The sequence below is a fragment of the Bos indicus genome, chromosome 12 (assembly GCF_029378745.1).
Source record: "Bos indicus isolate NIAB-ARS_2022 breed Sahiwal x Tharparkar chromosome 12, NIAB-ARS_B.indTharparkar_mat_pri_1.0, whole genome shotgun sequence".
Lineage (NCBI taxonomy): Eukaryota > Metazoa > Chordata > Mammalia > Artiodactyla > Bovidae > Bos > Bos indicus.
The window spans coordinates 81,920,582-81,948,171 of NC_091771.1; the positions used below are offsets into that span (position 1 = coordinate 81,920,582).

Below are 27,590 nucleotides of genomic sequence, written 5' to 3' on the forward strand. Positions count from 1 at the left end.
GGCCTCCTCCGAGTGGATGGCCGAGTGGACACGCGTCCTGGCGCCGGAGCTTCCTGGGACGTGTAGTTCGCGGCTGGGCTAGCGGAAATCCTGCCAGGTTTTTTGTTTTTTTTTTTTTAACCTTCTCTAGCTCGTTTATTTACTTCGCGGTAGCCGCTTTCAGGGGACAGATAAACAGTAGATGCCCAATTAAGGGGCACGCGCGTCTTGGAGGAGCAGCTAAGATTAAAAAAAAAAAAAAAACCCAAAACAAAAACTGCCACCATATCCTCCGCACGTGCAGAGGACAGGTGTAAAACCCGATGAAAGGAAGGTGTTGCCCATGACATCGGACGATCGGTCGCCCGGCACGGCCGTCTGGGCGCTGTCCCCGCGCGCTCCGATGGGACGCGAGACGCCGGCCCCAGGGTAACCCGAGGCGCATCGCGGGCCGCGCGCTGGAAGCTGTGATCCCGGACCCGGGCCGGGCTCCGCCGCGACCGCCGCGGCCGGATTCCGCCGGACAGGCCAGAGGTACCTCGGGCGGTGGGCGGGGGTCGAGGTGGCCGCCGACGACCTTGCGCCTTGCGCGCTGGGCCCGGGGCGGGGGGGAGGTGGGCAACTGAGCGCCGCTGGGCCAGGCCTGCCGCCTCCCACCTGCTCTCCGCGGGGCCCGGTGGTCATCCGAGTGGACGCCCCTGCATGGGGACCGGTCCTCCGGGGAAGAAGTGGGCGAAGACCCGGGCCGCAGGGTGGAGGGAAGCGTCCGGGAGAGAAAGGACGCGTCTTCTCGGGAACAAAGCCCGGTTTGGAGGCGCGGCGGGGACACCGATGGCCCCCCGGCCGGCGCGGCGCGAGCCTCCGCGCAATGCTCGGCTGGGCCCGGGCCCGGAGAGCGCGGTGGCCGGGACCCCACCCCGCACGGCCCGCGCGGTCGCCGGAGGGGTCCCGGCCAGCTCCGACCTCGTACCGGGAGCCTCCTCCTCTCCCCCTTCCGCCCTTCTCTCGGCCTTGTCGAGTGCCCCACAAACTCTGATGAGCCGGTGGCCCCGCCAGCCAAAGCCAGGGCCCGGGCAGGGGTCAAGGCGAGGGTTTTCTGTACTGTTTTCTTCGGGGGGCAGTTAACATTAGTACTCATATCAACTTGTGCATTCAGAAACGCCAATCGGGGGCTTTCTCTTAGCCCGGGGACGGGACTGCCTTGCGCCCCAACCCGCCCCGCGCTCCCGGGCCCCCGCGCGGGCTGGAGGCGGAGAGCGCGCGGGTGAAGGGCGGGAGGAGGGCGCGGAGGCCCCGCTGCTCGGCCCGGGGGCGCGCGGCGCCTGGATGCGCGGGGATGTCCGGCGGCGCGGGCTGGGGTCGCCCCGCTCTATTTCCTGTGGACGGGCGCCGCCTCCGCCTCCGCTGGCGGCGGCTGCAAGCGGTAGGCCTGCGTCACTGTCGTCTTCATCCCGGGGGCCTCCGAGCCCGGCGGCGCCGCCAGCTTCGCAGAGAAGGGCGGTGGGCCTCCGATCGCCTGCCCCGGAGCCGGGGCTCGCCGCTGGCCGGAGCGCGCGTAGACACCCCCCCACCCCCACCCCGGCATCCTTCGGAGGCGGGCGCCTCTGCCTGGGCAGGGGCTCAGGTCTGAGCGAGGAAGGGGCCTGGAGGGCGTGCGGAGGGGGCTGGCGGAGGGAGGGGGGCAGACGGAGATCGGACCCCGTGGGCTTAGCGCGTCTGGCCCTCTGGCGTCTATTCATTCCATCCTTCTTAAGTCCTTCGCTGCCCTTGGTCTCAGCGGCCTTGGGCAGAATATATAGATCACGATAGTGGTCCTACGTGGAAGCCTTTATTGGAAGACTTTAAAGATACTTCGTTCTCTAAGCAAACCTAACGCTTAAAAACAAGGATTTAAAATACAACCAGAAAAAAGTGTAACTGAGGCCATGAATAGTGTATTTCCAAATGTTTATTTTACCTAGCAGTTCCTTCCAGTGACAAAAATCTTTCCTCCAGCTGTGCATTTGAAGCTGGCCATTTGATGAGATTTCTTCTACACGGAGCTAAAGAGTACTTCTGTTGCTTCTCATAGAATTTTATGACTAAATCATTAAGTCCTGAAGCTTAGGCCCTACATTCAGTCTTACTAGTAAATCATCATAGAGCATGGCCTCCTTTACTGGATGAGGGAACCTCAGTTCTCACCAATGAGAGCCTGGGAGGAGAAGGAGTCCCCTTGCCTAGAACTCCAGGTCCTGGTTGCCAAGGCCACTTCTGGTAAGCCCTCCTGGAATCTGGGCTCCTAATCCCCGGCTTACAATAATGCCTAGGATGCTGCAGGAGCTTAAATATATATCTATTGATGAGACTTTTACAAATCACCCTGGGGATAAAGTAGTCAGGAAAACCAGATTTGCAGGAGACAGACATTCATCATATAAACACACGATCTAGAATTGCACCCTGGTAAGACCTGTGAGGAGAAGGAAATGGCAACCCACTCCAGTGTTCTTGCCTGGAGCATCCCAGGGATGGGGGAGTCTTGTGGACTGCCATCTCTGGGGTCGCACAGAGCCGGACATGACTGAAGTGACTGAGCAGCAGCAGCAGCAGCAGGCAAGACCTGTGAAGTCTCAGGGTACAAATCTGCCTGCCATTGCAGGAGACTCCTGTTCCATCCCTGGGTGGGGAAGATTCCCTAGAGAAGGAAATGGCCACCCACTCCAGTATTCTTGCCTGGAAAATCCCATGGACAGAGGAGTCTCATGGGCTACAGTCCATGGGGTTGCAACTTAGCAACAAAAGACCTGTGAAGGGGAGGTACTGAGTTTGTGCAGGGTCACCTGGTCTCACTGAAGGAAGGAAGCATCTGGCAGAAAGTGACATTTGACTGACATCCAAATGTGGCCTTCCCAGGTGGCTCTAGTGGTGAAGAACCCACCTGCTAATGCAGAGGACCTAAGAGACTCAGGTTCGGTCCCAGGCTTGGGAAGATCCCCTGGAGCAGGAAAGGGCCACCCACTCCAGTATTGCCTGAAGAACCCATGGACAGAGGAGCCTGCAGGGCTACAGTCCATGGGGTCGCAAAGCGGTGGATACCACTGAAGCAACTTAGCACCCAGCACACGAAGGATAAGGGGAATTAAGTAAATAAAGGAGAAGAGGGAGGAGACAGCATTCAGAGAAAGGAAACATGGTCCATGGGGAGAGGAGGGTGAGGTGGAGGTAAAGAGAGAGAGACAGCCAGGTTGGCTCTTTGTTTTCATAGCAGAGGGTTTTAGACAGGGGAGTCACATGATCATATATGTGTACACGATTTACTTTCCATTATCTGTGCACAGGTCAGGTTAGAAATGTCAATGCATGGGCATGGGCAGGGACCTAGGAGCAGAAAGAAATGGTTTATAAAAATAAGGGCAAAAGAAGATGCGATAATATCATGAGAGGTGAAGGCCATTGAGTGGAGGGACAGCCTGCCCCTCAGTACCTAGGCATTTCCTGAGGCTGTGATTACAATCTAATATATTAATTGACCTCCATCATGAGTCTCTAATGAGTAATAATTTGTGTTTAGTTCATGTCTAAGAAACTCCGAGGATGCAGTAACACCAGCACCCTGGGCTTCATGGAGCTGGCACTGTCATGGGGAGAAGAGACACGGGTCAGACAGAGAAGCCGGGTGGGCTGAAGTTCATGGGGTCCCAAAGAGTCAGACGTGACTGAGTGACTAAGCACGCAAGCACAGGTAAATAATGAGGAAATCAACAGCAGCAGGGTTTTGGTCATGGGGTTTGGATAATCTTCCTCTTCGGTGTGACATCTTTTGGTAGTTTGCAACATTTTTCTCTAATTTGTTTTACTTAGGTGATAAAATTTATAAATATGACAACGTTTCAAAGAGAAGTTTCTTTCTTTTTGTAAAAAAAGATATTTATTTGGCTCTTCCGAGTGTTAGTTATGCCATGTGGGATCTAGTTCCCTGGCCAGGGATTGAACCTGAAACCTGGGCCTCCTGCCTTGGTAGCGTGGAGTCTTACACTGGACCGCCAGGGAAGTCCCTTAAAGAGAAATGTCCATCAATAGCGGTTCAGGTGAGAAAGTTCTCATACCACTCCCAAGTTTTACTCTTGGCTTGGTTGACAATCAATAGAAAAACATGTCCTTTTGTTGATGATCTTTGTTTTGTTTTTTTGTTTTTTTTTGGGTGAAAGTACAACTAAAAAGATCATTCTTATCAGTGACCATTATTTAAAAGCAAACAAACTCCAAACACAAAACAAACCAGATTGTTACACTTTTATTAATCAAGTGCTACTTTCTTTCTTGTCTTTAGCTTCCAGGAAGCTCAGCTCTACCTTTTATATACAAATGCAGTGATTTCCCTTTCTCTGTGTTTCTTGTTTTTAAATAAATTTTTATTAGAGTATGATTGCTTTACAATGTTGTGTTAGTTTCTAATGTACAGCAAAGTGAATCACCCATACATAAACATATGTGCTCAGTCGTGCCCAGCTCTTTGTCACCCCATGGACTGTAGCCCCCCAGATTCCTCTGCCTGTGGAATTTATTTTCCAGGCAATAATACTGGACTGGGATGCCATTTCCTACACCAGAAGGTCTTCCTGACCCAGGGAGAACCCAAGTCTCTTGTGTCTCCTGCATTGGCAGGTGGATTCTTTACCACTAGCACCACCTGGGAAGCCCATCAGTCAGTTCAGTTCAGTCGCTCAGTCGTGTCCGACTCTGTGACCCCATGAATCGCAGCAGGCCCGCCTCCCTGTCCACCACCACCAACTACTGGAGTTCACCCAAACTCACGTCCATCGAGTCAGTGATGCCATCCAGCCGTCTCATCCTCTGTCATCTCCTTCTCCTCCTGCTCCCAATCCCTCCCAGCATCAGGGTCTTTTCCAATGAGTTAACTCTTAGCATGAAGTGGCCAAAGTATTGGAATTTCATCTTCAGCATCAGTCCTTCTAATGAACACACAGGACTGATCTCCTTTAGGATGGACTGGTTGGATCTCCTTGCAGTCCAAGGGACTCTCAAGAGTCTTGTCCAACACCACAGTTCAAAAGCATCAATTCTTCAGCACTCAGCTTTCTTCACAGTCCAACTCTCACATCCATACATGACCACTGGAAAAACCATAGCCTTGACTAGACGGACTTTTGTTGGCAAAGTAATGTCTCTGCTTTTCAATATGCTATCTAGGTTGGTCATAACTTTCCTTCCAAGGAGTAAGCGTCATGGGAAACCCATACATAGACATAAATCCCCTCCCTTTTAAACTTCATTCCCATTCATCCTGATGTTTCTGATGAGAATATTCTCCTATTCTGTTGCTGTTCAGCCGCTGTTGTGTCTGTTCTTTGTGACCTCATGGACTGCAGCACACATATATATTCTCTTATATATGTTCCAGATTAGCTTTGTTCAGACATCCCAGAGAGCTGGTCCCATAGGCAAAATGCCATTTAATCTGAGGAAGGAAGCTCTGTCAAAGCAGAAGCTAAGTCTGAGATGAAGAGATAACAGGACAAGGCCTGGAACATTTCTGTCTACCCTGACCCACCCGGCCAGCCCCCTAAACCTTTGTTCACTGACCCTCACCATGGCCGCATGCTCTGTTTCATGTTCCCCCCTCCTGCAACCCACCCACACAACCCCAACCCAAAAATAAGACCTCCTTCTATTCCCCACTGTGGCTTTTAGTGAAAGGCATGAGAAAAACAGGAAAGGAGTAGGAAGTACTTTGCTCACAGGGAGCTATATTCAATATCTTGTGATAAACCATACTGGAAAAGGATGTGAAAAAGGATGTGGGTGTGTATATATGTGTGTGTGTGCAAACGTATATGTGTATATATATGTGTGTGTGTCTGTGTGTGTGCGAGCATAGCTAAGTCACTTCTGTACAGCAGAAATTAACACAAAGATGTAGATCAACTGTACTTCAACAAAACTTTTTACAAAAGAAAATGCTTTGCTAGGGCATCTGCTAAGAGAGTAGCTTAGAGTTTGGCCTGTACAACCTCAGATACACAGAGCTTCTTTTCTCTCTCTTTTTTTTTTTTCATTAATTTTATTTATTTATTTTACTTCTGACTGTGCTGGGTCTTCATTGCTGCGTGAGCTTTTCTCTGGTTGTGGAGAGTAGGGCTGTTCTCTAGTTGCGGTGCACGGCCTTCTCGTTGCGGTGGCATCTCTTGTTGCAGAGCAACAGCTCTCAGCGTGAGGGCTCCAGTAGCTGTGGCTCGCGGGCTCTAGAGCGCAGGCTCAGTACTTGTGGCTCACAGGCTTAGTTGCTCCCCGGCCTGTGGGATCTCTCCGGTTCAGAGATCGAACCCATGTCTCCTGCAGGCAGCTTCTTTACCGCTGAGCCACCAGGGAAGCCCTACCCAGAGCTTCTTTTTGAATCTTCCTCTACTGTCACATCCGGAGAAGGCAATGGCACCCCACTCCAGTACTCTTGCCTGGAAAATCCCATGGACGGAGGAGCCTGGTAGGCTGTAGTCCATGGGGTCGCTAAGAGTCAGATTCGACTGGGCGACTTCACTTTCACTTTTCAGTTTCATGCATTGGAGAAGGAAATGGCGACCCTTTCCAGTGTTCTTGCCTGGAGAATCCCAGGGACAGGGGAGCCTGGTGGGCTGCCGTCTGTGGGGTCGCAAAGAGTCGGACACGACTGAAGCGACTTAGCAGCAGCAGCAGCTACCATCACATCAGGAGATGAGGAAGAAGGAAAAACCGGCAAAGCTTCCTGTCGAGAGATCCGCTACTCCTAGGATTTCTTGATCAAAAAGCAAAAAACCCGTGGAGGTTCCGCCTTTGGCAATGAAGCTCCCGCCAAACCAGCCCTCCTCCTGCAAATAACTGAACTCTGCATAAAGTACTAAAAAAAATCACTGTCCGAAAGGTATGACTATGGAGGAAGCATTCCTTCAAAAGAAAGAAAATAAAATCTTCCCTAGGATATGTGGGGGCTTTCCTGGTGGCTCAGACAGTAAAGAATCCGCCTGCAATGTGGGAGACCTGGGTTCGAGCCCTGGGTTGGGAAGATCTGCTGGAGGAGGGCATGGCAACCCACTCCAGTATTCTTGCCTGGAGAATCCCATGGACAGAGGAGCCTGGTGCACTACAGTCCACGGAGTTGCAAAGAGTTGGACAGGACTGAGCGACTACGCACAGCACACAGGATGTGTGGGGTCCTCCTTGTGTGGAGCTCTGTTTCATAAATTCCATGAGGGACATGGAGTAGCTGTGCTGGTTTCTTCTCAGAGACTCCAGGGCTCTTGTGGGAACCATCTTCTATGATTGCTTATCGCTTCTGTTGTTCAGTTGCTCAGTCCTGTCTGGTTCTTTGTGACCCCATGGACTGCAGCACGCCAGGCTTCCCTGTCCTTCACTATCTACCAGAGTTTGCTCAAACTCATGTCCATTGAGTCGGTGATGCCATCCAACCATCTCATCTTCTGTTGCCCCCTTCTCCTCCTGCCTTCAATCTTTCCCAGCATCAGGTCCTTTCCAATGAATAGTTTTAATTTATTTTTTAATTGAAGGATAATTGCTTTACAGATTCCAGTGTCTTAATCATCGGTTTTTGTTATTCAGTATTTGAGGATGGGTTTTATTATAATCATTTTCCTGTAACCTGGGAAAACTATTCTCATTTCTAGTTTTTCAAGTAAGTGAAGGGGCAGAGACAATAACTGGTCACATTCCAACTGGTAACCCGGGGTGGGTTTTATCTATGACGTGGTCCCCAGGAAGGTGGGCTCACTCTGCTCCGGCACTTGCTTCAGGGGATCTCCCATATCACCTGGAATGGTTTGATTCACCTAGGTCTTCCTTTTGTTTAAATCTTCAACTTCCTCAGATAACCTCGGTTGTTATTAAAGTTTGTTTTCTTCGCCAAAGGCTAGGTGTATGCCTGAAACTCAGTTTTTCCTGAGACTGATCAGAAGTTAGTTACTACGGGCTATAATTCATTGTGGTGATGCATGTAGAGTTTTGAGATGTGACATGACTGAGTGACTGAACTGAACTGAACTGAAACACCATGAGTGTGTGCGTGCTAAGTTGCTTCAGTCGTGTCTGACTCTATGTGACCCTATAGAGTGTAGTCCCCCAGGCTCCTCTGTCCATGGGATTCTCCAGGCAAGAATACTGGAGTGGGTTGCTGTGCCTTCCTCCAGGGGATCTTCCTGACCCGGGGATCCAATCCCAATCTTCTACGGCTCCTGCCTTACAGGCAGATTCTTTACCACTGAGCCACCAGGGAAGCTTATATACCATACAATTCACTTACTTATTTATATCTATCTATTTATGTTCATTTCTTTATTACTTATTTTGGGAGAGCACACAGAGAAACAGTTTAAGACAGAAACAAGGCAGTGATACACACCCAGAGAGAAAAGGGTGTGGGCGTCTTCTCTAATGAGGAGGAGCCCGGTGCACCTGTTTAAAGTGTACAATTCAGTGGCTCTTACTACATTCACAAAGTTGTGCATTCATCATCACAATCAGGGAATATTTTCATTCCTCCAGGAAGAAACCCCATCACTGCCAATCCCCTTTCACCTCACAAGCCCTTGCTGCTGCTGCTGCTGCTAAGTCGCTTCAGTCGTGTCCGACTCTGTGTGACCCCATAGATGGCAGCCCACCAGGCTCCCCTGTCCCTGGGATTCTCCAGGGAAGAACACTGGAGTGGGTTGCCATTTCCTTCTCCAATGCATGAAAGTGAAAAGTGAAAGTGAAGTCGCTCAGTCGTGCCCAACTCTTAGTGACCCCATGGACTGCAGTCCACCAGGATTTTCCAGGCAAGAGTACTGGAGTGGGTTGCCATTGCCTTCTTAGGTAATCCCTAATCTAATTTCTGTCAGTGTAGCTTTTCCCAGTCTGAGCATTTCATGTAAAAGGAGTTACACACTCTCTGGTCCTTTGTCACTGGTCTTTTACTTAGCATAATGCTTTCAAGGTTCACCCATGTTGTAGCATGGATCAGTATTTGGTTTCTTCTTATTGTCCAATAGTATTTCATCGTATGGATAGACTACATCTTATTTATCCAGTCATCAATTGATGAGAATTGGGTAGTTCCCTTTTTTTTTTAAGCTATTATGAGTAGTACTGCTCTGGACGTTTGTGTGGACAGACGTCTCCAGTTCTCCTAGATATATTCCGAGGAGTGAAATTGCTGGATCATATGCTAACTTCATGTATAACATTTAAGGAGCTGTTTTCCAAAGTCATTGGAGCATTTTGCATTTCCACCAGCATTGTATGAGGGTTCCAGTTTCTCCACTTCCTCCTCGATCCTTATGATTATCTGTCTTTTTGATTCAAGCCGCCTGGATCAGTATGAGGTGGTATCTTACTGTGGCTTTGATCTGCATTTCCATGAAGGCTAGTGATGCACATATTTTTATATGCTTATTGATCATTGCTACATCATCTTTGGAGAAATGACTGTGCAGATATTTTTCCCATCTTTAAATGGAGTCATTGAAAAAAAAATAAATAAATGGAGTCATTGGTCTTTTTATTATCCTATTTGTTGTTCAGTCGCTAAGTCATCTCCGACTCTTTGCGACCCCATGGACTGCAACCTGCCAGGCCTCCTTGTCCCTTACTATCTCCTAGAGCTTTCCCAAGTTCATGTCCACTGAATCAGTGATACTATCCAACCATCTCATCCTTTATTATCCTAAAGCATCATTTAAAACTAATTTTTAACCAGACAGATGGTCAGTGACCACAACTCAAGTGCACAGTAGTTGTGAAATAAATATTTATCGAATGAAGGCCTGTGAAACACTTAGAATATCTGTTTGCATTTTGCAGTGTCTAGTGGGTTGTTGATCTTTCTGTCTCCTCCCTCTTTCCTTAGGAGCCCATTTTTGCAGCTCTCACGTTTTTGCAGAATGCTGTAAACGGTTGTCACAGCTGTTTCTCAAGAAATAGAAAGCGTGGCACCCTCTTCCTCACAACAGAACTTTCATAGTTGCGTTCAATGCCTAACGTTGCAGAAGCAGAAGGGGCAGATGATTCTGGAAATGGTGAGCACAAATCCGAGAGAAGGTCTCCTGAAGAGAGCCTGCAAGGTGCCGTTCAATCTTTCTGCACCCGTGCCTCCGGAGAACCCCTGGGTCCCAGAGGAGATGGTCATTATCCGTGGAGCTGTCCAGTGACCCACACTCGGGAGAAGATTTACGCCATCTGCTCAGACTATGCCTTTCTCAACCAGGCCACCTCAATCTATAAAACTCCAAATCCAGCCCGTTCTTGCCTCTCTGATAGTACCTCTTTATCTGCGGCAAATAATTCCTCAAGGTACATTGGCATCTCAGCCAGTACGTCGGACATCATCTACAATGAAGAAAACAGCTTGGAGAACTTATCCAACAGCCTGGGCAAGCTACCTCTCGCATGGGAAATTGATAAATCTGAATTTGATGGAGTGACCACGAATTTGAAACACAAATCAGGTGAGGAAGGAGCCTGGATGTTCCCAAGTGAAAATAAGGAGAAAACAAGCAATATCACTTGTTTAAACTTGCAATTAGGCATATTTTCTTGCAGTACAGGAGACCCAGTTCGGGAAGATCCCCTGGAGAACGGAATGGCAACCCAGATCCCCTGGAGAACAGAATGGCAACCCACTCCAGTATTCTTGCCTGGAGAATCCCCATGGACGGAGAAGCCTGGTGGGCTACAGTCTGTGGAGTCACAAAAAGATGGGCACAACTGAGTGACTAACACTTTCATTGTGTTGTTTTTCATTATCAATTCAGGTCAGTCGCTCAGTCGTGTCCAGCTTTTTGCAGCCCTGTGGACTGCAGCATGCCAGGCTTCCCTGTCCATCACCAGCTCCCGGAGCTTGTGCAAACTCATCGCCACTGAGTTGGTATTTCATTATAGTTTTAAAAAATAACCTTGGGGGTAAGACACTTAGTTCATTAATGTGTTACCATTGGAAGTTTCAAACTTAACCCTTGTGTTTTGAGAGCTTGGGCCAAATCTAAGAGTGCTGTTAAATGGAAGTATTACAGATAAGTACACAGTAGTTTAGAAATGGGTAATGAGGTGGCTAGAATAACATAGTATTTCTGTTTCGCAGCGATGTGAATTCATATTTCCCAATTAAGCATCTAGTTTTCTTTGTGACTATATAACAGTCTGACTTTTCTGTTGTTAAAAAGTTTTGAGCACTCAGCGGGGTGTCCAGGTGCCACTGAGTAGGTTGCGCACTGCACAATGTGAGGGGGTGCAGTGTAGTCTTCACTTTTGCAATGTGGTAGTTCTGAAGCACATCCTAATGCCCTTCCTGTCTTTTTTGGAACTCACAGTAAGACTGGAATTTTGTGAGGTAGGTCCTATTATCTTCATTTTATAGGTGAAGGAATGGAGGCATAGAGGGGATAAATTTTGGGATACACTTGCACAGCTAGAAAGAGGCAGAAGTCAAGTTCGTATTATTTCTTGGCTTTTCAGATCATTTTGTAAAATCTCTGTTGATCTGCTCGTTCATTGACAAAATCAACTTGTTTCACAGAATGTTTTGTAAATGTGTAATTCTTGGGGAGTCATCAGAATTTCACTTTGTGTCTCTATTTGTGGGTGATTGGTCTATAATTTTTTTTTTTTTTTGGTGATATCTGTTCAGGTCTCCTAAGCCGTGTTGAGAAGTGCTCTTTCTTCCTGTTTTCTGAGGGGTTTTCAGAGGGGTAATAACAATCTCTAAATACAGTTATGGAGTTGTCTTGATTCCCATAGATTCTGTCAGTTTAATCTGTGCATTTCATCTACATTGCAAAGGTGTTCACATAAAGCTGTTTCCTAACAGTTCCTTGTCTCCCTCTAACACCTGTCGAGTCTTTAGTGATAACTCCTTTTCCATCCCTGATGCTGGTAGTTTATGTTCTTTTTTTTTTTCTAGCGGTAGGTGTATAAGCTTTGTTTGTCTTTTCAAATAACCAGCTTTTAGCTTTACTAATTTTCTGAATTGTCTGTTTTTGTTTCACCGATTTATGCTCTTTACTATTTTGTTCCTCTTATTTTGGGTTTACTTTCTTCTTTATTTTCTATCCTCTTGATGCAAAACTTTTGTGTGTAAGTATTAAATGCTCTAAAATTGCTCACCAAGTACTGTTTTGGGGCTTCCCTGGTGGCTCTGATGGAAAAGAATCTGCTTGCAATGTGGAAGACCCAGGTTCGATTACTGGGTCTGGAAGATCCTCTGGGGGAGGAAATTGCATATCACTCCAGTATCTTGCCTGGAGAATCCCATGGACAGAGGAGCCTGGTGGGCTACAGTCCCTGGGGTCACAGAGAGTCAGACACCACTGAGCAACTAACACTTTTACTTCGAGTGCTGTTTTTGCTGAAGACCATAGATATTAATACACTTTATTTTTAACTGTCATTTAATTTGAAATATTTTCCAATTTCCCTTATTATTTCTTCCTTGATAAATACCTTATTTAGAAGTACGCTATGTTATTTCCATGTATTTAGGGTTTTTCTAAGTACCAATGTCTAATTTAGTTCCATTATGGACGGAGGACATATGACCTGTCTTTTTAAATTTTATTAAAGTATAGTTGATTTACAGTATCTTGCTGTTTCAGACATACAGCTCAGTGGTTGGGTTATACATATACATATATATTTTTCAGATTCTTTCCCCTTACAAGTTATTACAAATTATTGAGTATAGTTCCCTGTGCTATACAGTGGGTCTTTATGGTTCCAGCTGGTTTCATTGTAGAGCATCTTGAATGAAGAAAAAGGATCTTCTTCTACGTTTGTTTTCTAAACATGTATCTCTATAATCTCTATTGTCTAATTTATGACTGACTCATGAAAATGAAATATTAGCTTTTATTTAATTTTTATAGCAGATTGATTTTGTTTAAAATGTAATATGTGTGAGAGGTTTTAAAGTGCACCTAGCTAGGACTTCCCTGGTGATCCGGTGGTTAAGACTTTGCGCTTCCCATGCAGAGGGCGCGGGTTGGATACCTGGTCAGGGAACTAAGATCCCACATGCGGTGAGATCGAAAATAAAAATAAAGATATAAAGTGCACAAAGCTATGTGAAATGTCCATGGTGTTTTAGTGAAACGAGGCTTGGATGTTAATTAATAATATTTTAATTTTTATTATTTTTTGACTGGGTGATCCACTAAACGGAAACAAAAAAGTATAAAAATCCAAGAGTGTAAAAATTCACTTTTGTCTCCCTTTGGTGAGGCTCCCAATTTTCCCTTCCCCTCCTTAGCTAACCACTGTGTTGTCTTTTGTGTCTTTTGGAGAATGCGTGTGGTGTCTGTGTGTCTGTCTGTGCACACATATATCTACTTGCACAGAAAGGAGACTTTGTTTCCCATTCTGGCTCCTGGTGCTAAAGTTGCATTTTAATAATGTACTTGTATGCATCATTCTTAATTCACTTTGTGGTCTCTGGAGGCCTGGAGCTATTTTTAAACATCACATCATCAGATTATTGGATCTGCTGCTTTTACTTTCTCAGCAGAGTAACGTTAATGTGGTTTTATTGTTTTATAGAAAGGATTCATTTTCTGGAAATTGGTCTCGTTAAATATTTTACCATTGCTAATTTGGTTTTCTAAATGTGGCTAAGCATTTTGTGATTGATTCTTTTGCTAGCTAAGTGACTAGCCCAAGGATTAAAACATAACAACCTGATAGGAAATAACATTCATGGTTCTTTAAATGTATTTTTATTCTCTATCCCTTTCTTTAAGGCAGAGGGTATTCTTGAAGATACATACAGTTTTGAATATGTTTGTGAATAGCATTTTTAGACCTAGCTACTTTGATATTTGTTGCATAATTAGTTGTATTGTTTTGGGAGCTTACTTCATCTTACCTCATTTTTATACTCTTGTGTTCCAGGCAATGGAAAGAAGCAAGTTTCTAAGAAAAAAACTTCAGATAAGAAAGGAAGACATCAAAGGGAGTGGCCTCAGTATTCTCCTCTTGAAGATATTAAGCAGCGGAAAGTATTAGACCTCAGACGATGGTAACTGCTAAAAATTGACCTTTTTTGCCTAATCACAGTACCACTGTCATACCTAATGTAGTTAACAAATATTTCCTTAGTATCTCATTTTTGGGCTTCCCTGGTAAAGTGGTAAAGAATCCACGTGCCAACGTAGGAGATGCGCATCAGGAAGATCCCCTGGACAAGGAAATGGTAACCCAGTCCAGAATTCTTCCCTGGAAAATACCATGGACAGAGGAGCCTGGAGGGCTCCAGTTCATGGGGTCCTAAAGAGTTGGACACGACTGAGCTACTGAGCACACACAGCGGTCCTTGTAAACTGGAAGTTAGATGTAAAGACATGATTAGATTCTGGTTGAATACTTGGGGGCAAGAACACTGTCTTGGTGACCTTGTGTCCTTCATACTGTATCCCATCAGAAAGTATGTGGAGTCTGCTCATTCAGGATTCGAGCTTCTAAGAGTGATCCCTGGAATAAGGGGGCCACAGCCTCAGCCACACTGTCAGGTCCCTTTCTTCCCTTTGCCGCCATCAGGTCTTTACACTGTTGACAGTGGCTTTGAGCTAACATCTAGACAGCCATCAACTTTTCACCTAGTGGTTTTAACCAAACCCACTGATGACCCCTGCCTGAATCCTGTTATAAAATGGTGATTTTTCAAAATTCTCTCATTTCTTCTGCCTTTACTAACTGCTGCTGCTGCTAAGTCACTTCAGTCGTGTCCGACTCTGTGCGACCCCATGGACGGCAGCCTACCAGGCTCCTCCGCCCATGGGATTTTCCAGGCAAGAGTACTGGAGTGGGGTGCCATTGCCTTCTCTGGCCTTTACTAACTGGCATTCCTTTAATGAGAAGATCTTCCACTTAGCAGCTGGGGCTATTTGGCGGCCATAACATAGAGTTCCTATTCTAAAGAAAAGGGTGTTTAAGTCATGATAGTTTTTAGGTACTGCTAACCTGTGATTTGAGGTTTTAAAAATTCTTTTGTGTGATGTTTTAGAAATATTAGATTTCTTTCTCTTATTCTATAAATATTTCTATAAATATTAGATGCTTTGCTGTGGGCTGAGTACAGAGAGGCAGAAAACAGGACTTTATTCTCCAATCTAGTTGAGAAGAGACAAAAATGTAAAATATCTCAGGAACTTGGTCAGATGGTAGGTGGGAATAAACAACCAACATGAGAGGAGGTGATGATCACTGAAATGCTTCACCGAGAAGCTGGGGCTTAAGAAAGGAAAACGAGGGGGTAGAGGGTCTAAAGGTCTTTGAATGGATGGTAGGAAAGTGTCTGGCAGGTTGGTAATGAGGAGTAGACTGGTCTGTCTGAAGTGAGGTTCAGAGCAGCTAAGAAACTTACCCAAGATCACATGGCAAATACGTGATTGAAACTGAAGAGAATTGGACTCCAGAGTCCTTGTTCTTTCTTTATAACACCTTTCAAAGTCTATTTCCTGGATGTCAGGTTAAGGATTTCGAACTTTTTTCCGGGGTAGAGATAATCCACTGATGCTTTCTTAACAAAAGCATATTTTACAAAGATAAACTGGTAGACTGTATTGAAGAAGCGACACAGATAAAAAACATTAATTTTAGTTTCTTTGGAGTGAGGTTTTATGCATTTTGTTCTGAATCCCTTTGACTTAGGATTTGTTATAACCACATATATGAGTAATTATTCTTAATAGTGTAACATGTAAGGCCATAAAGATTTGGATGAGGAAAGATAGATGTGAGAAATAATCTAAGGGGAAAAATTACCTGGATGACAAGTGTATTTCCTGGAGAATGTTACAAGGTTAGAGATGGAATGGAAAGACCCACAGAATGTCAGTAAAAGTTTTAAGCTGGTCATGAACAAGACTGGTAAACAAGTTTGGACTGATGAAGAAGTATGAAAAATCTTAACTGTCCCTAAGCTTGAGGATTTAGTGTATAAGATGGAGGAGGGAGATTGAACCATGAGAGTAAGGTCTTTTTACTCCACTCCTTCCCTCAAACCCATGAAAACAATAACAAGAAAATGAAAAACAGGAAATCCTCTATCTTCCCTGAAACAAAGAAATAGCAACATCCCCAAACCGTCAGCTCTAATACATAGTCATCAGATCCCATACATTCTGTATTAACAGAGAGGAGATACTGAGACCTCATAGACTACTGCTGGCCTCGAACAATGCAGGTTGCTCTACATTTCAGGTGACAGCCCCGAACCATTTGGTGACTCTGTTAAATCTAGGGTTATGAGCCGTGGATTGAGAGGGGAAGAATCTGAGTTCTTTCAGGAGGTCCAGGTCAGCACTACAGAAATGCAGGGAGGATTGCAGGGGAAGACACTGTGCTGATTACTACCTGATTATCTTACCCCCTGTATGCCAGCTGAGGACACTGCCTCTAGGGATTTACAGGAAAGGTGGTACTTACAGGAGGGCAGCACAGGCCACACACTTCCTGATTTCAAAACTTATTACAGAGCTACAATAACCAAGATGGTGTGGTACCAGCATAAACACAGACATAGATCAATGGAACAGAATTGAGCTTAGAAATAAACATTCACACAAATAGGCAAATAATCTTCTGCAAGGGTGTCGAGACCACAAGATGGGGAAAGGACAATCTCTTTGGAAAAGAGTGCTGTGATATCCATGTGCAAAAGAATGAAACTGGACCCTTACTTCACATCATACACAAAAATTAACTCAAAATTGGTTAAAGACCTAAATGTAAGACCTAAAGCTATAAGATCCTAGAACATAGGGGACGATCTTCATGACTTTGGATTTGGCAGTGATTTCTGGAGTATGACACGAAAAGCACAGGTAGCAAAAGCAAAAATAGACAAATGGGACTACGTCAAACTTAAACAGTGCTGTGCACCAAAGGAAACAATCAACAAAGTGAAAAGGGAGCCTACAAGCTGGGGGAAGACATTTGCAGATCATGTATCTGATAGGGGATTGATATCCAGACAATATAAAGAATTCTTACAGCTAAAGTTGCTAACAGTCATACACGTAGCTCAACTAGGAGTTTGCATTGAAATTTTAGGAGCTGGCATCTAAATTTATATATCTGTAATTTTTTTCCATTCATTTGGGTAACATTCAGTTTAACTAGTCATACTTAGCCATCATTCTTAAAAAGCATGATTTATTGTTATGCATTTACAATGCATGCATGCTCAGTCATGTCGCACTCTTTGCAACTCTATGGACTAAAGCCCTTCAGGCCTCTCTGTCCATGCGATTTTCCAGGCAAGGATACTGGAGCGGGTTACCATTTCCTCTGCCAGATCTTCCCGACCCAGGGACTGAACGTGCATCTCCTGAGCTGCTGCACTGCCCGGAGTGTTCTTTACCATTTGAGCCAGTTATGCATTTATAATGTGTTTAACAAATATGAAAATACTTTAAATGAATGAATATTTAACATTGGTTTGAATGATCAAAGTTTTCATTATGCTAACATGCTCAGTTGCCATGAGTGTTCTGTTTTTATATGCATATTTTGTGTTTATTCAAGTGAAGAAAACAGTCTTTTACTTTTTCAGGTACTGCATAAGCCGACCGCAATATAAGACTTCTTGTGGCATCTCCTCATTAGTTTCTTGTTGGAATTTCTTGTATAGCACAATGGGAGCTGGAAAGTAAGTTTGATAAGCTATCTCTAAACTCCAAATTCAGAAGTTCTTTGGTGTTGCTTTTGCTATAATGGGAGATTTTGAAATATGGAATAATGAAAGATTTTTTAAAATATTCTTTAAAAAAAATGTATTTATTGATTGATTGCATTGGGTCTTAGTTGCGATGCACAGACTTAGTTGTCCTGCAGAATGTGGGATCTTAGTTCCCTGACCAGGGATCGAACTCACATCCCCTGCATTGCAGGTGGATTCTTAACCACTGGACTGCCAGGGAAGTCCCTATAATGGGAGATTTTTAAGAACAGATTTTTTAGAAATTGGGGGAAAACTGCCATATTTTGTTTGAAACCTTTTAGCTAAAAATAAATGTAGGCATTGTTTTTGATAAGATAAAAATTTTAAATGTTAATAAAACTGTTTGCAAATGAGACAGTAACATTGAGACAGGTTGCATTTGCATATGATGGAAATTGTCAAATGAAAAGCCATATTTCTTTTGTAGTCTTCCACCCATCACCCAGGAAGAAGCTTTACATATTTTGGGCTTTCAGCCTCCATTTGAAGATATTAGGTTCGGCCCCTTCACTGGAAATACGACACTTATGAGGTATGAAGCCTGTGTTTAGAGGAAGACCTTATTTCTAGTTCTGCAAAATAATAATTCTGTAGGTGTGCATTGATAGTAAACCATGTATCTGACTGTTCAAACCCAACTTCTGATAGATACGCCAGGCTTGGGCTCTGCCCGAGTTTTACTGAAATTGGAATAGCACTTTCTTTGGAATTGTTGCTATGAGTGAGTGTTCTTGTTATTTTTCAGGTGGTTTAGACAAATTAACGACCACTTCCGTGTAAAAGGATGCTCATATGTTCTATATAAGCCTCATGGGAAGAATAAAACAGCTGGAGAAACTGGTAAGTAAATACATAGAAGATTTACACACACACACACACACACACACAGGTATATGCTTTAGGATTTATCTCAAAGATTGGTTTTGATTCATGAGATATGCTGTAAACTCAAAATACAGTCTATCACTCTATCTAAGAGGAAATCATAATAGATAATATTAATATAGGGTACTTTTCAATGTACAGCTTAATATTTTTTAGTTCTTTCCCTCTTTGAATGTAGAACTTTAAAAATTTTATGGCATGTCATAAACACTGCTTTAGCACGGTGTGTTTTTTGGGCCCATGGGGTGTGTGTGTGAGAGAGGGAGAGAGAGAGCTTGCTGCTACTAAAATCCTTTCAGGAAGCAGCATGGAATTTGCACTTCCTCTTTCTGAAAGGGAATGCAAGGATTTTAGAATATTTGTTGTTAGAGTGGCATAAAAATATATAACAACAGGACAATGAACTGTGAAAGTGACACAGTTCTGTTATAAAAGGGTCTTGGTTGTTACAGAGAATAATGCAGTCGATTCGAAGGATTGTGTTAGTTACGTGCTAGTTAAATAATTTGAATTATTTGAACATTTCCATTTTTAAAATTTCACAATCACCTTTTGAATTTATGATCAGAAACCTGCAACACAGTGTTAGAGAAAATGTTCTTCCGACACTTGCCAAAAGGGTAAGGAAGACTATTGAAGACTGTTGTAATGGGGAACTGGGTCATGGGAGAGCAATTGGGCTCAACCTGAAACAACAAACCAACTCTCAAAGCGAGGGTTCCATGGATGGAAGGTTATTAAGAAGAGACATCAAGGGTCCTTGCTGAACCAGTCTAACAGGTCTTATCTCAGGCAGTCTAAGGGTTGGGCTTTAAGAGTGAAGGATAAGGACCTTGATCTGGTATCCGGGTGGGGGATTCTCTCAAGTGACTTTGGCAGAATTTTCGCTAAAACTGGATTCAGCCAGAATGGACACAGAATCCCAAGGTCCAAGCCTAGCTGAGAAGGCTCAGTGATGCCTTACTTGAGGTAGGATATACATGGGCTCCAAGTTGGGGAATTTACAGTCAGCCTCCTCTTTGCATTTCTTTTTTTTTCATTTTTAAATTTTATTTTATTTTTTAACTTTACAATATTGTATTGGTTTTGCCATATATCAACATGAATCCGCCACAGGTATACATGTGTTCCCCATCCTGAACCCTCCTCCCTCCCCATACCATCCCTCTGGGTCGTCCCAGTGCACCAGCCCCAAGCATCCAGTATCGTGCATTGAACCTGGACTGGCGACTCATTTCATATATGATATTATACATATTTCAATGCCATTCTCCCAAATCATCCCACCCTCTCCCTCTCCCACAGAGTCCAAAAGACTGTTCTATACCTCAGTGTCTCTTTTGCTGTCTCGCATACAGGATTATTGTTACCATCTTTCTAAATTCCATGTATATGCGTTAGTATACTGTATTTGTGTTTTTCTTTCTGGCTTACTTCACTCTGTATAATAGGCTCCAGTTTCATCCACCTCATTAGAACTGATTCAAATGTATTCTTTTTAATGGCTGAGTATTACTTCATTGTGTATATCTACCACAGCTTTCTTATCCATGCATCTGCTCTTGGATCTAGGTTGCTTCCATGTCCTGGCTATTATAAACAGTGCTGCGATGAACATTGGGGTACACGTGTCTCTTTCAATTCTGGTTTCCTCAGTGTGTATGCCCAGCAGTGGGATTGCTGGATCATAAGGCAGTTCTATTTCCAGTTTTTTAAGGAATCTCCACACTGTTCTCCATAGTGGCTGTACTAGTTTGCATTCCCACCAACAGTGTAGGAGGGTTCCCTTTCCTCCACACCCTCTCCAGCATTTATTGCTTGTAGACTTTTGGATCGCAGCCATTCTGACTGGCGTGAAATGGTACCTCATAGTGGTTTTGATTTGCATTTCTCTGATAATGAGTGATGTTGAGCATCTTTTCATGTGTTTGTTAGCCATCTGTATGTCTTCTTTGGAGAAATGTCTATTTAGTTCTTTGGCTCATTTTTTGATTGGGTCATTTATTTTTCTAGAATTGAGGTGTAGGAGTTGCTTGTATATTTTTGAGATTAGTTGTTTGTCAGTTGCTTCATTTGCTATTATTTTCTCCCATTCTGAAGGCTGTCTTTTCACCTTGCTTATAGTTTCCTTTGATGTGCAGAAGCTTTTAAGTTTAATTAGGTCCCATTTATTTATTTTTGCTTTTATTTCCAATATTCTGGGAGGTGGGTCATAGAGGATCCTGCTGTGATGTATGTCGGAGAGTGTTTAGCCAATGTTCTCCTCTAGGAGTTTTATAGTTTCTGGTCTTACGTTGAGATCTTTAATCCATTTTGAGTTTATTTTTGTGTATGGTGTTAGAAAGTGTTCTAGTTTCATTCTTTTACAAGTGGTTGACCAGTTTTCACAGCACCACTTGTTAAAGAGATTGTCTTTAATCCATTGTATATTCTTGCCTCCTTTGTCAAAGATAAGGTGTCCATATGTGTGTGGATTTATCTCTGGGCTTTCTGTTTTGTTCCACTGATCTATAGTTCTGTCTCTGTGCCAGTACCATACTGTCTTGATGACTGTGGCTTTGTAGTAGAGCCTGAAGTCAGGAAGGTTGATTCCTCCAGTTCCATTCTTCTTTCTCAAGATTACTTTGGCTATTCGAGGTTTTTTGTATTTCCATACGAATTGTGAAATTATTTGTTCTAGCTCTGTGAAGAATACCATTGGTAGCTTGATAGGGATTGCATTGAATCTATAAATTGCTTTGGGTAGTATACTCATTTTCATTTCTTGACATCAGAGACAGCTGGGCGCCTGTTGAGGAGTTTACACCCAACAAGAAACAGGATAAACAGCCAGTCTTTGTCCCTTACCTCAAGGGCATAATCATGGCCAGGACAAAGAAAGGAAAAAACTCTGTCTGATAAGGGAGACACTATCCAGGCTTCAGCAATACATGAACCATGAACTTCCTGGTGTTCAAGCTGGTTTTAGAAAAGGTAGAGGAACCAGAGATCAAATTGCCAACATCTGCTGGATCATGGAAAAAGCAAGAGAATTCCAGAAAAACATCTATTTCTGCTTTATTGACTATGCCAAAGCCTTTGACTGTGTGGATCACAATAAACTGTAGAAAATTCTGAAAGAGATGGGAATACCAGACCACCTGATCTGTCTTTTGAGAAATCTATATGCAGGTCAGGAAGCAACAGTTAGAACTGGACATGGAACAACAGACTGGTTCCAAATAGGAAAAGGAGTATGTCAAGGCTGTATATTGTCACCCTGCTTATTTAACTTCTATGCAGAGTACATCATGAGAAACGCTGGGCTGGAAGAAGCACAAGCTGGAATCAAGATTGCCGGGAGAAATATCAATAACCTCACGTATGCAGATGACACCACCCTTATGGCAGAAAGTGAAGAGGAACTAAAAAGCCTCTTGATGAAAGTGAAAGTGGAGAGTGAAAAAGTTGGCTTAAAGCTCAACATTCAGAAAACAAAGATCATGGCATCCGGTCACACCACTTCATGGGAAATAGATGGGGAAACAGTGGAAACAGTGTCAGACTTTATTTTTTTGGGCTCCAAAATCACTGCAGATTGTGATTGCAGCCATGAAATTAAAAGACGCTTACTCCTTGGAAGGAAAGTTATGACCAACCTAGATAGCATATTCAAAAGCAGAGACATTACTTTGCCAACAAAGGTCCGTCTAGTCAAGGCTATGGTTTTTCCTGTGGTCATGTATGGATGTGAGAGTTGGACTGTGAAGAAGGCTGAGCGCCAAAGAATTGATGCTTTTGAACTGTGGTGTTGGAGAAGACTCTTGAGAGTCCCTTGGACTGCAAGGAGATCCAACCAGTCCATCTGAAGGAGATCAGCCTGGGATTTCTTTGGAAGGAATGATGCTAAAGCTGAAACTCCAGTACTTTGGCCACCTCATGTGAAGAGTTGACTCATTGGAAAAGACTCTGATGCTGGGAGGGATTGGGGGCAGGAGGAGAAGGGGACGACAGAGGATGAGATGGCTGGATGGCATCACTGACTCGATGGACGTGAGTCTGAGTGAACTCCGGGAGTTGGTAATGGACAGGGAGGCCTGGCATGCTGCGATTCATGGGGTCGCAAAGAGTCGGACACGACTGAGCGACTGAACTGAACTGAACCCATGTGCAGAAAGCTCCTTGGAGTCAAAAGTCAGAAGATAATTCTAGGCCATAATGAGTCGTGCTCCTCCCAGAAGCCTTCTCTTCGAGATCTATCTTGGCTAGGGTGTGTGTGCACATCCCAGGGGATGGTCCTAAAACATATTAACCAGGGGGAGACAAAGCAAGGTGATTGGCCTGAAGGAAGGTCTAGATCTGGAAAACTGCTTCTTTCTAAAGGATTTAAACTTCCCAAAGGCACCACTGTCTCTCTGAGTTTGCCCATGTGCCTTTCCGCATGTACTTTTCCTTTCAATAAACTTTTTACTTTACTCTTTATCTTCTGCCTGGTCGCCTGAATTTGTTCCTGACGAGGCAGGCAAGGCTAGGAAACTTAGCCCTAACTGCTGGCTCCTGTGACCCAGTGGTTAGAGCCCCTGCTTCCAGCTAGCACTCGCTGCTGCTTGCTGCAAGCTGCCGCTTACTGCTGCGTGCATCCGAAATCAAACTGAAGTCTGCTCAAGCAGAGGCTTTGTCAGCAGAGAGAGTACCTGGTTTACCAAGCTCAAGGACTGAACACAGAGTAACGGTAAATAAACAGGGTCTATTTCTGTTGCCTTTTCGCAGGCGTATCCAGCTGCTTGTGAGGCAGGCAGACTTGGAGTCCGCATAGTGATTTCTGCACATACTGGTTCTGTGATCTGAACAAGGTGCTTAAACTCTCACTCACTGAGCCAGTGTAGACTGTTATCTTACTGAGCCAGTGTGGACTTGTCTCCATATTTTCACCCCACAGGGTCACTGTGAAGATAAAAGGAGACGTATTTGTAATATACTTAGGCCCTTGCCTGACAGAGTAAGGACTCAATGAATGTTAATTTTATTCTTACTGACTGAGCTCTGTGCAGTGGCAGGGGGCCTTTCTCCATGGAGCCTCCCTGGTCAGGCTCAGACGGTAAAGCATCTGCCTGCCATGCGGGCGACCCAGGTTTGATCCCTGGATCAGGAAGATGCCCTGGAAGAGGACATGGCAACCCACTCCAGTGTTCTTGCCTGGAAAATTCCATGGACAGAGGAGCCTGGTAGGCTGCAGTCCATGGGGTCACAAAAAAGTCGGACACAACTGAGCAACTTCACTCTCCTTTCCTTACTCCATGGAAAGGGGAGCCTTAAATGTTAATAATTTTTTAATAATGTTAATAATTTTTCCTGTTTCCATGGTGGCTATCAACATAGCCTCTCTAAGTAATTGATCAGGCAATGAAAAACTAAGCGAGGATAGACTTTGCAACACACATCAGTGTTTTTCCTTCGAGGGATAGGCTCTTCTCTCCATCCCTCCTCTTTTTTTTTTTGATGGGAGGAGAGGAATTGTTGCTATAATTTCTTTAAATAAATTTCAATACTGTATTTTCCCAGTTTTGTTCTTGTTTTTACTTTCCCTATTACAAAACTTGGATTATCACTGTCTCTTTTTCTACATGTGTTTTCCTGAAGGATAACTGATCAACTTCCCCCTTGATCTTCCTCTTCAAAGCTCAGTGGTCCTTAGCAAGCCCTGCCTTATATCTGACACTTGGATTTCTCTTAATTTCTGTAATGCTGATCATTTTTGTCTGTTGTTTGGCATTTAGGACGTGCAGCCTCATATGATGTTGCATCTTTTTAATGTGTCTGCCCAGCTCCTTGGTCATAGGGACTTCCCTCACTAACCCTTTGATTCTATGTATGATGCCCTCTGACCTTACCCATGTGACCCTTGGGACTTCTGATTGTATTCCGAGTGGAGAGTGTTAACCTGTGTCGAGCAGAAGTCGTTCCTGTTCCATCTCATTGTAGAAGACAGAGTTGCAGAGATAGGCTTTTCTCGTTTGTCTCTGGAATATTCAGTAGTGAAAACCGTGGCCAGTTGTTAGTGTGCATTAAAAAAAAAATACTTTGAAATGTATCTTTTGTTTGTTTAGATTTTTTTTGTGGGGTGCCCTGTGGCACAGCATGTGGGATTCCAGTTCCCCAGAGATTGAGCCCACATTCCCTGCAGTGCCAGCTCGGAGTCCTAACCACTGGACCACCAGAGAAGTCCCATGCTTAGATTATTTTTAAGGGCCTGTTTTCTTCAACAGGCTTTACATTTTCCTGGTGACTACACTTCTTAGATTTTGGAACTCCCTCTTTTCTGGCTGATTTGCTCATTTCCTATGGGCCTTCAGGAAATGTGAACTGAGCTTTTGCACGCTCAGTCATGTCCAACTCTTTGCAACCTCATGGACTGTGGCCCGCCAGGTTTCACTGTCCGTGGGATTTCTCAGGCAAGAATACTGGAGTGGGTTGCCATTTCCTTCTCCAGGGGAGCTTCCGGACCTGGGTATTGAACCTGTGTGTCTTGAATTGGAAGGCAGATTCTTTCCTACTGAACCACGTGGGAAGCCCTCACTCATGGAATAAAAGCAAAATCCAGGGATTTTAACAAAAATTAACAGATTTGACTGTGAATATGAGTTGAAGCATTTTTTAAGAGCTGTACTTAGTAATGACTCACAAAATTTTGTGCCATAAGTTGTCAACATTAATGTCAAACTATTGGTTCACTTATTATTATTCACTTCCTATTATTGTTACTTATTAGAGTAAAACGTCAAACTGTTGGTTCCCTTAGTTATCAGCTTTTGTGCCAGGAACATCTGGATTCATTTGTTTTTAACAGCTCGCTTGAAAATTACACTAATATTCCTGTATTTCGTTTTTATTCTTCTAATAGATACCTTTGCCCTATCCCGACATAACTACCAGTTAACTGTAGTGTCTTAGTGCATCTTGAGTGGACTGTGCATTTATATTCTGTTTTCCTCATCCTCTGGTTTTCTCCAGTTCTTATTAGACACAAGATCAAATAAATCTTTTCCGTGTGTGGCACTAATATATCCTTTCCTACTTTGGGGTCTCTGTGTAACTTGATGAAAGCGTCAAGTCCTTTGCACCATCCCAGGCGAGAGCAGATTGGTCTTTTGATGCTGTCCTGCATGTACCAGTTGAATTTAGAAGATTCGAGGGTCTAAGAACCTTGCAGGATGATACTGTGTTGCTAGGTTACAAAATCCAGTTCTTGTCTTTGAAGGTATAAAAATACATTTTGATAAGTTCTTTTAGAGTTCTCTGGAGTTCTGTTCTTATAGAATACTCTGACTCAGCAGGCTCACAGAATATCAGAATGCCAATATATTAACTGAGAGTGAGAAATACAGGATCAAAGGCACCAGCATTTCCTCGACGGCTGCTCAGGACGCGCACTGCTCCTCGCGGGGCAGCGGGCCGGCACATTCTGGTAGTTTTGCTCTGCTTTCTCTACACCATCCGCATCATGGCTCTGCATTTGGCAGTGGCTGCTGTGTCGCTGAAGTTTCAGATTCTTGATATCCTCTTGACTCCACATCCTGATGTGGTTTAGACCCCACATCAGTCTGAATTTAGTTTCCATCTGTAATGCATTCGTTTGTCTTCTGCTATGTAGCATCACTGTCTAGGATGACTGCCTTAATGTACTAAGTGGTGTGTTTTATTTCAGAAGGTGATCTTTTTCTGACCTTACACTGAATTTCTGGGGGTGTCCTACAAGAGGCTTATGTGCCCTCCATTCTGGACCAGACAATGTGCTCTTCCCTGACTATCTCCCTCCCATGCAGTAGTGTGGTTTTCTCCACATGCTCCTTCCTCTTCGTTGTCAGAATCCTGCCACTTGATTTTGTTCTGTCCTGAATGCCACCCCTTTCTTGATTCCTTAAACACAAGGTACTCTTTCTCCTTTGAATTACACCCCCTTTTTTTTTTTTTTTTTGCATTTTTTCCACCCTATATCCAAGTCACCTCTTTTATCTTCTCTACGAGGGCAACTTGAGGTACTATGCATTCCTTGCCTTTTGTTTCCTTATGGTTCCTGATATATTGGGTTGGCCGAACAATTCAGGTTTTCCTGTTACAGAAAACGTCATGATACAGCTTACAGAAAGGCCTAAATGAACTTTTTGGCTAACCCAGTAGTTGGTAGCTGTTCATTAATTTGCTTCCTGAATTGAGTGCAGTAAGAATTTCCTGTTAACCTTAGACCAGTGGCTCTCAAGATGTGACCCCTGAATGAATATCAGCATTGTCTGGTAATGTGTTAGACATGCAAATTGTCGGTCCCCACTCCAGACCTACTGGGTCAGTCACCGAGGGGTTAGGTATCAGCAATCTGTTATTTAACAAGCCCTTCCTGCTCAGGTTTGAGAACTACTGCTGTGGCCTTTCTGGACTTCCCAGGTGGTGCTGGTGGTAAAGCTTGCCAGTGCAGGAGATGTAAGAGACATGGGTTTGATCCCTGGGTCAGGAAGATCCCTGGAGGAGGGCATGGCAACCCACTCCAGTATTCTTGCCTGGAGAATCCCATGGACAGAGGAGCCTGGCGGGCCGCAGTCCATGGGACCACAGAGAATCAGACACAAGTGAATGACTAAGCACAGCGCAAATAGTAACCGTGGGCTTCCCTGGTGGTGCTAGTGGTGAAGCATCTGTCAATGCAGGAGAGGTGGATTTGGTCCCTGGGTCAAGAAGATTTCCTGGAGAAAGAAATGGCAACCCACTCCAGTATTCTTGCTTGGGCAATCACGTGGACAGAGGAGCCTGGCGGGCTACAGTCAATGGGGTCACAAAGAGTTGGACACAAATGAGGTGACTTAGCATGCACACACTGTTACCTTTCTAAAGAGGTGCTATCCCGCTTCTTTATCAGGAGTGTGGTCTTCCATTGATAGGAAGCTCAGTGATTTTTCATTCTGTGCTCAGTTGAGTCCTGGGAATTCTATGGTGGTGCTTCAGGGCTGGTGAGGGGAGA

At 44.3% G+C, this 27,590-nt stretch overlaps 1 protein-coding gene across 4 annotated transcripts in view; it reads left to right on the forward strand.

Moving 5' to 3' along the window:
• Nucleotides 1-375: 375 nt before the first annotated feature.
• LOC109566944 (basic immunoglobulin-like variable motif-containing protein) overlaps nucleotides 376-27,590 on the forward strand; it is a 68,945-nt gene continuing 41,730 nt past the window's right edge. Inside the window, exons 1-6 of one of the 4 annotated variants that reach the window (XM_070800464.1) lie at nucleotides 376-513; nucleotides 9,854-10,451; nucleotides 13,885-14,011; nucleotides 17,549-17,644; nucleotides 18,144-18,248; nucleotides 18,462-18,556. In XM_070800464.1, coding sequence (XP_070656565.1) covers nucleotides 9,977-10,451; nucleotides 13,885-14,011; nucleotides 17,549-17,644; nucleotides 18,144-18,248; nucleotides 18,462-18,556 — 898 coding nt within the window. In that variant the 5' untranslated portion in view covers nucleotides 376-513; nucleotides 9,854-9,976. Of the gene's footprint in view, nucleotides 514-1,296; nucleotides 1,403-9,853; nucleotides 10,452-10,757; nucleotides 10,867-13,884; nucleotides 14,012-17,548; nucleotides 17,645-18,143; nucleotides 18,249-18,461; nucleotides 18,557-27,590 lie in introns of those variants that run through there. The other 3 variants (XM_070800461.1, XM_070800463.1, XM_070800462.1) reach the window with 3 other exon arrangements.